General features: G+C 32.2%; 1 protein-coding gene across 1 annotated transcript; it reads right to left on the reverse strand.

The window, feature by feature from the left end:
* Positions 1 to 971: 971 nt before the first annotated feature.
* On the reverse strand, positions 972 to 4,374 carry LOC109014271 (putative F-box/LRR-repeat protein At3g58880). The gene is made up of 4 exons (XM_035693789.1): positions 4,313 to 4,374; positions 2,628 to 3,670; positions 2,051 to 2,224; positions 972 to 1,454 (listed from the first exon to the last, which is right to left on the reverse strand). Exons 2-4 carry the CDS (start codon positions 3,648 to 3,650, stop codon positions 1,155 to 1,157), a joined length of 1,497 nt encoding a protein of 498 aa, XP_035549682.1. The 5' UTR covers positions 3,651 to 3,670; positions 4,313 to 4,374; the 3' UTR covers positions 972 to 1,154.
* Positions 4,375 to 7,950: the final 3,576 nt, after the last annotated feature.

Raw genomic sequence — 7,950 nt, forward strand, 5'->3', positions numbered from 1 at the left:
TGCCAGATTTCTTTCTTCCCAGTTGTTGATGGTTGGATGTTTTCTTCCTATCATCTCATACAATTCCTAGAGAAGATGCCCTTTCTAGAAACAATAGTATATTTTTCAAGACTTGGGAATGAAAAGCTTTGAGGAGCAAAATCAGTACAGATGCCAGAACGTCCCACAAAGGTCGTGTAGAAACCGGGGAAGAAGCATTTGGCTCGCAGAATGATTATTCGGTTCCACAAGCCAGTTGTGGTTTTGTTCACCATTATTTTGGGGAAGCTTTGGTTAAATAGTAAATGTGACGGCAAATATGAAAGAGCCACTTTAAAAATCATTCAAGCTCTTCCATTTTCGCAGCTCCCAAACAGTCTTTAAAACGGATGTCCTGCTCAGTGCCTTGTAAAACGTCCGAGAACGGGAAAGGAGTTTTACCCTCCCGTTTTCCTCCATTCGACTGACTCATTGATCCATTTTGCGATTGCATAGAAACATAACAAAAATGGTGGCAATATATGGAATCATGGTGCTTTAGTCACAGCAAGGAACATAAACCACTTTTTAAATGCTCAAACAGTGAGTAATTACATAGGTTAGAGAGCAATAAATAATTAATCGTACTAGAAAAATTATATTTGCAAGTTGATGAGGAGGACACATCCTCCATATCAGTATGATAGAACTTGTTTTCAAACTTTATTGCAAATTATCCGTTTGGATTGAAAAAGTGTTTCATCTCATCTCATCAACTTTCTCAAATTTTCATATAAAATATAATAAACAATTCAACTTTTTCAAATCTCAAAATAATAATAATATTAAAAAAATAATATTCTAACAATATTTTTTTTCAACTTTTATTTTTTATTTAAAACCATCTCATTTTATCTCTGAATCCAAACCGGCCAAATGCTGCCATGTCAGCACTCTGGCATATGAGTAGACTCTAAAAACTACTAGAGACTAGATATTGTACTAGCATGCTATAAAACAAGCATAATGGAATGATTTCATTTTAATGACAGTTCAAATATGCACTTATAAAGTGTACCAGACACCAATACGCAGCTCATTCCAAAAGAACCCCTGCCAAATCCGACATTATCAAAATAAGTAAAACCTACAAATCTTTGTCCTCAGGTTGATTTTTTTTTGAAGAAAAACCTGTACTATTCATTGAGTAGATCTTGATCCGATTGTGATTCTACAAAACATATTTGCAAAGAAGGAGAAGCCCACTTGACTCCTTGCAGAATTTGATCAATTGCTGTTAACCGAAGATGAGTACCACGTGTGCGAATGGTTATCTTTTCCAATACTTTTCCCTGTCTTACCAAATATAGCAGAAATGCTCTTTCATTCTTTCCTCCTCTAAGCTCCATCTCTACTGTCCTCAATTCTCGAAGATCGTTGAAATGTTCATTTTCCCAAAATATCATACCAAATTTGCCCGCAGCCACATTTCCAGGCTGAAAAAAGTTAGAAAAATGTGAAAGAAGAGGCAAAAATCTACAGCCAGCACCTTTTTTTTTTGGGGGGTTGAGAAAAACAGCCACAGAATGGTTGAGAACTTAATATGAGCTTTGAGAACAGTAGCCAGATCCTCTATCATATAATATTACGGAACATAAACAGATTGCTATATGCATAATGCTTCCATTTAGAGTGTTTCGGTGTTAGTGTGAGTGTCCATATATATGATTTTTGGAAATTGCAAATCGGAGCCTCCGATGAGGTAGAAAATATGTTTTGCATCTATCAATCACTCAGAACAATAATGAAACAACAAAACAACTCCCAAATGAAAAAAAAACGAAGGAAAAAAAATCCAAGATTGGCAGGAAATAAATATTATCAAGTATTAAAACTGTGAAGTTTCTGTTCTTGAAAGAAAAAAGAAAAAGAAGAGGACCCAGCTGCTTTCATCCTCATCTTTAAATGCAGTCTTCAAAAAGCATGAAAATTGTTTAATGTGTATAAATGACTCCAAAATGATGTCTCAAAATGCAAGTTATTATGAAGAGAGAGAGATAGAGAGAATAGCTGTAAGTGTTTTACTACTTACAATAACGAGTCCCAATCTGCCACAGCCTCTTATGGTCAAGTGCTTTATATGAGGAGACTTCTTCAGAATTGAAGCCAATGCTGGGATTATGGAGTCCTTCAAGCAGCTAATATCCATAATTAAGTCTTGCAAATCATATAATGAAGGTGGCAGGCAGTCTTGCCTTGATAGAGCCTGCAAAGCTCTTGTCACTAACTACATGATTGAATGACAGTGCCACATAATTTAACTGATCAAGTCATTTAATTTCCAATAGCATTTAAAGTGAACATTCTTTAATTTCACAAAAGCAGAAAATTTCTAGTAGAATTTCAGGAAACAGATGAAACTTTATCGAGAGTTTTTCACAATTTTTAACATGGGCAGCCAAGTGGTCTAAGTTAGAAACACTATCCATGGCATGAGTTTCCTTTCAAATGGAATGGCATAAAAAATATTAAATAACTTCATTCCCATGGGATATCCAACAGCACCCCAATTTATACAAAAACAATGCAAATCTCAGAAGTTTTGTAATGATTATGCAATGGTTTCTAATCATGGTAAAAAACTACTTGGTGAAAAAACTCATGTATACCTCAATCAACCAGCAATTCAGTTCTAAAACTCTGGCATGCCTGATAGTGTGGAGGAGGTCAACAACCTTGAAGCTCTCCATAGCCATCACTCCAGGCTGAGGAGGGACAAGAAAAAGCATGGTCTCTTGTAGACAAATAATGTTCTTAAGAGAATAATGGCTAACAATATTTCCCATCCATTTGAACTTTTGAAGATTGGGGGCTGAAATATTTAATGATCTGGTTTTATGGAGTTGAAAGAACCACTTGATAGATAATGTCTTAAGGCTCTCGCATGAAACATCAATCCTGTTGAGCAAATTACCAGAGCGTTGAGAAATCAATAGATGTTCTAAAAATGAATGGGTAATGTGGAGCTTGACGATACCAATAACATTTTCAAGATTTAAAGTTTCAAGCCGCTGACAGGAAGATGAAATCCAGTCTCCAAAAGAATCGTGGAAGATTCTAACAGATTTCATGGATAAAATCCGGAGTGAGAGAAATACAGAAGAGGGCAGAACAAGATGACCTCCATGCAAATTCAACTTAAGCACCTCAAGGTATCCACAACTGAAGATGCTCATGGCTGGTAGTATAAAGGTTCCCTGTCTTCCTATGGAAATTTCGATATCAAGCTCCTGGACACCACAGTGTAACACATTACACAGCCAAGCAACAATACGGTTTTCATCAGATTGGGGTTCAAAACATAACCATCGGAGGCGAAACCTCAGCATCCGATTCTCATTTCGACGAGACATAAAATCATCAAGATATGTTCTCATACAATATTGGTCTCCAAGTTTGGCACTGAGTTCCTCTGAGTCAAAATCCAAATATGGTGGTGAAAGGTATAGATATCTAAATCTTCTTGATAATATGCTGGTTCGAATGATCTCTTCCATCTTAAGAAAAGAGAAGATGTGAATAACAAGAGAATCGGGCAGACCGCTGAACCAATCCACATTATCTTCTCTAAAATGCTTAATCCTTCGAGTTCCATCGGAGAATAAGTTCAATGGTAGTTCCGTAGTATCCATTGTAGCATACTATCAAAATCCTGCTAGAAGGGGAAACAAAGACCGACAGCACAAGTGGTAACCTCTTTGAGATGAAACAAAAAGGTGAAGAAAGATCATATACAGAGAATGATGAAGGCACCCCAATTGGAAATGTTAACAAGATGAAAAAAATAAAATGGTGACATAAAACAGGAAAAAAAGTGCAGAAAATTTTGAAGTTTGATGAAACATAGTGGTCAATATTTTAATCTTCATGGGTATATTATTCCTTCCGGAAATTAAGCTCTAATTTAACAATTCAAAACATCTAACAAAGCTTTTACCTAATCAGAACAAGCGAAGAAAACTCAAAGTAGAAGATGAAAACGTGTATTATGAATTTACGATGTATCTCTTGTCAGTGGCTTTGGGATATTGTTATCATGAGACAAAAACAAAAATTCCCAACATCAAACTTGATCATATAGCATCAGAAAAATTTGCAGTTTGATGAAATGAGTAGTCAATATTTTAATATTCATGGGCATATGATTCCTTCCCGAAACTAAGCTAAGCCCTTATTTAACAATTCAAAACATCTAACAAAGCTTTTAAGCGAAGAAAACTCAAAGCAGAAGATGAAAACATGTACGATGAAAAAATTTAGATCACATGAACTGCAAAACTGAAAGCTTGCTTACTCGTACGATTGACAATGGAGAATAATTTGCAGCGTTGAGCACCACTCTCGTTGGATTAAGTAAAATTAAAAGTATATTTTTAATAAATATAAAATAAATTTAACTTTTAATTATTCTATTCACATAAGTCTTCACATTGAAATAATTATTTTTTTATTATATGATAATAAAATAATATAAAATAAATTTAATTTTGACTATTCATATCAAATCTTCACATTAGATTATCTATTTTTTCATTATATAATAATGAATAATTAATAATTTAAAAAATATTTTAATTTTTTAATTATGAATTTATTTTATTTTATCATATTTTACTATTCATAATATATATTTTAATTAGTAATTATATTCTAATTATATTTTTTTAATTGTTATTTAAAAAAAAAAGAGAAATAATTGATATAAAAGAGAGAGAAATAATTAATATAAAATATATTTAATGAATGAATAATTTATTTCAAATTTAAAAATAATTTTAAAAATGATTGTATTTAAAATTTAACTATTCTAATATAATTATATTTTATAATTTAATAGTCAAATTTTTAATAGATTTAACTTTTAATTAATCAATAGACTACTCTACGAACACAGTAACTCCTCGCTCCAGCAAGCTTGAAGACTTTCACTCTCGTCTTGGTCTTCTGTTTTCTATTAAACAAAGACTCTTGCTTTCTTTTCCCTTATAAAGCTTGAAGAGTCGGGGCCTTCGCTTTTGTAGGAGATGTGACACACGGGGCACCACTTGCGCATGAACAACTTTCTCAAATTTTGATATAAAATATAATAAATAATTTATTTTTTAAAATTTTTAAATAAAAATAATATTATAATAATATTTTATTCAATTTTTAATAAAATATCTCATTTTATTTCACCGTATAACCAAACGAGATTGAGATTATTCATCATCGTACAACATCGTAATATCAAATGATCGTTAACAACTAAAATATAATAGAGTTTTCCAGTCATATAATACAATACTAGATCATGAACTAATGAGACGATAGTAAATAAATACATAAATAAATGGCGAATAGCGTTACTCTTCTACATTAAAAAAAAATGTTGAACACAAGAACACGACACCAACGCTTGTATGGGAATTCATAAATCTATTTGGTTAATCGGCAAAGGTCAATTCTTAGGAAAGGAATTTATCTGCAAAATATTATACTTTTGTATGGAAGAAGACGAATAATAGGCTGTAAAGATAGTGATATCTTTGTCAACTAAGGAATTAGATACTATTTTTTTAAAAATCCCATAAAATAAAAGAAGACAAACACTATATGCAACCGAGATGAGAAACCGCAGGAGAACCGTTGCCCATGTGGAAAATGAAACAGGGCCGTTTCTTATTTTTCTTCCCTCCGTTTTCAACCCCTGAATTCGCCTCCCTCCATTCACTTTAAATAAAATCAAGAGTAAACACAGAAAGTCGGAAGCTTCAATTTCATTTTATCAAGATTTTCCGAGGGATTTTACCTAGGAACCACACAAAATACGGATGGGTTTTTAAGAAATCCCAGAATACATTGAAAAAGAACAAGATTCAAACCCAAACTAAATGCATTCAAGTCTTTTGAAAGATAAAAAGAGTAACAAAAGTTACTGCAATACGAACCTGTAAACGACAATGATCTAGAGGCTGAGTCTAAAAATGGGTTCGGTGGGAAAAAAAGATAGGGAAGACAGAGACCAAGATCTTGAGGTTAGTAAAGAAGAAGAAGTAGTAGTTGTAATGTGGAACTCTGGATGTTGACTTTTGGGCTTGAAAGAAGCAGATTTGCTTGTAAGAAGGAAAGAAAAAGCTTTTCACAATGAGAGAGAGAGGGGCAGGATATGCAGTAAGCAAACGACACCAGAAGTCCAAAGCCATCAGATTGAGTAGAGATTGCAAGAAGGAAAGAAAGTAAAAGAAGAAGTAGCAGCTGTGCTTGAAAGTAGAAAGTAAATTTTCTTTATCTTGGAATTGAAGGAGCGGACGAAAAGAGGGCAAGATTCATGAACCAACTTTATTCAGTTTTTTTTTTTTAATCTCTCCACGTGGGCCGATTTCCTGGGGGTTTCCCACCCCGGTTGTATGCAGCAAAACTGAAAATAAAAATGCATGAATGATATGACGATACTCTCGTCAATGTCGACATGCCATCAATTAATTTCTTTGCCAAAACACGTAAACAATAGCTGAACCGCTGTCATGTGTCGAATGGTAGATTGAAAAAAGATATTTATAACCATTAATTATGTAATTGTTATGTAATTATTTTAAAAAATAAAATAAAATATGAGACTTACATAAAAAAATAATTTATTTTTTTAATAATAGACCCTTCTTTTTTTCAAAGAGATTACATGACGTTTACGTACTTCACGATTGTATGTATAATTACTCATATATATTTACCTTTGTAGTTGTTGGATAATATAGCGATAGAATTAACTTTCCGTGTCAAAACTAGACGTTGAAACTTCATATCACATATTGTTCGTTGTGAAGTACACCACTACACCTTATATTTTAAACAATATTTTCAGCCCTCGATCATAATATATATATATATTTATATATATGAATAATTTTTTTTATCAGTCACTAATTATTACTTCACATCTTATAAAAAAGAAAAAAAAATTATCAAATGTGAAGTGTAAAAGTAAATAATAACTGATGTATAACAAAACATTATATATATATATATATATATGTGTGTGTGTGTATTTTAATTCGGATATGAAATTTTGAAGTAGGGTGCCATTTTGGAAAGTCTCTCTCTCATGCAAACCATGTACACTTTTGCAACTATTTTTTTTTTTCAATGGAAAAGGGAATAAGAGAATCAGCGGCATCTAGGTGGGTCAAAGTGAGGGTGGTGTAGATATGTTGGGAAGAGAAATGCTAACTGTACATAATGAATCGTGTACGTAAAATTTGAAGTATGTGTAGTACTACTCATTATTCAATACTCAAAAGGAGAATGCTTCTTGTCATATTTGGTTGTGTGCAACAAAATTGGCATTTATGTTAACCTTTTTGGACTAATCACGTACAAGTACAACAACTAGTGTTTTAAATTTCGTATCGTATTGACCGATATTTACCATATTGGGATAGTAATTGGTACATAAAATGTATGTGTTTCATATCGGGTCAAATACCGGTCTTACTGGTGTGTTTCGATCAATACCAACAAATTTTCGGTGTATTGTCCAAAATTATTGTTCTTTGTAATTAATGTAAATCCTCTAACTTATTCGTAATTTTCACTTACATTCTCACATTTGGAAATTATTTTCTTAACTTTTTTTAATTCCCTTTTCTTGAGGACTGAAAATCAAATTCCTACTCCATTTTCGTGATGAAGATGAGTAATTATTTTTTAAAATAATTGGACTGAGAACTTAGAAATATTATTGAATTTTATAAATGTGTTTTAACTTTTTAAGACTTGCATTGATTTTTTTAAAATATAATTTATACATATATAATTAATTTATTATATATAAACTATCTCGAAATGATACCGATATCGAAATATTTTATCCTAATATTTTAATTGAAATGGCCACAAAAACAATATTCAAAACTTTGCGTACAACACATTACTTGTATTTAGAACAAGACT

The sequence above is a fragment of the Juglans regia genome, chromosome 9 (genome assembly GCF_001411555.2).
Source record: "Juglans regia cultivar Chandler chromosome 9, Walnut 2.0, whole genome shotgun sequence".
Taxonomy (NCBI): Eukaryota; Viridiplantae; Streptophyta; class Magnoliopsida; order Fagales; family Juglandaceae; genus Juglans; species Juglans regia.

Coding starts and splice junctions, on each gene's coding strand:
- LOC109014271 (XM_035693789.1), bottom strand. CDS start 3,650: ATGGATACTACGGAACTACCATTGAACTTATTCTCCGATGGAACTCGA. Junction 2,225..2,627: donor TGAATTGCTGGTTGATTGAG/GTATACATGAGT, acceptor AGAGCTTTGCAG/GCTCTATCAAGGCAAGACTG. Junction 1,455..2,050: donor GCAGATTGGGACTCGTTATT/GTAAGTAGTAAA, acceptor AACTTTTTTCAG/CCTGGAAATGTGGCTGCGGG.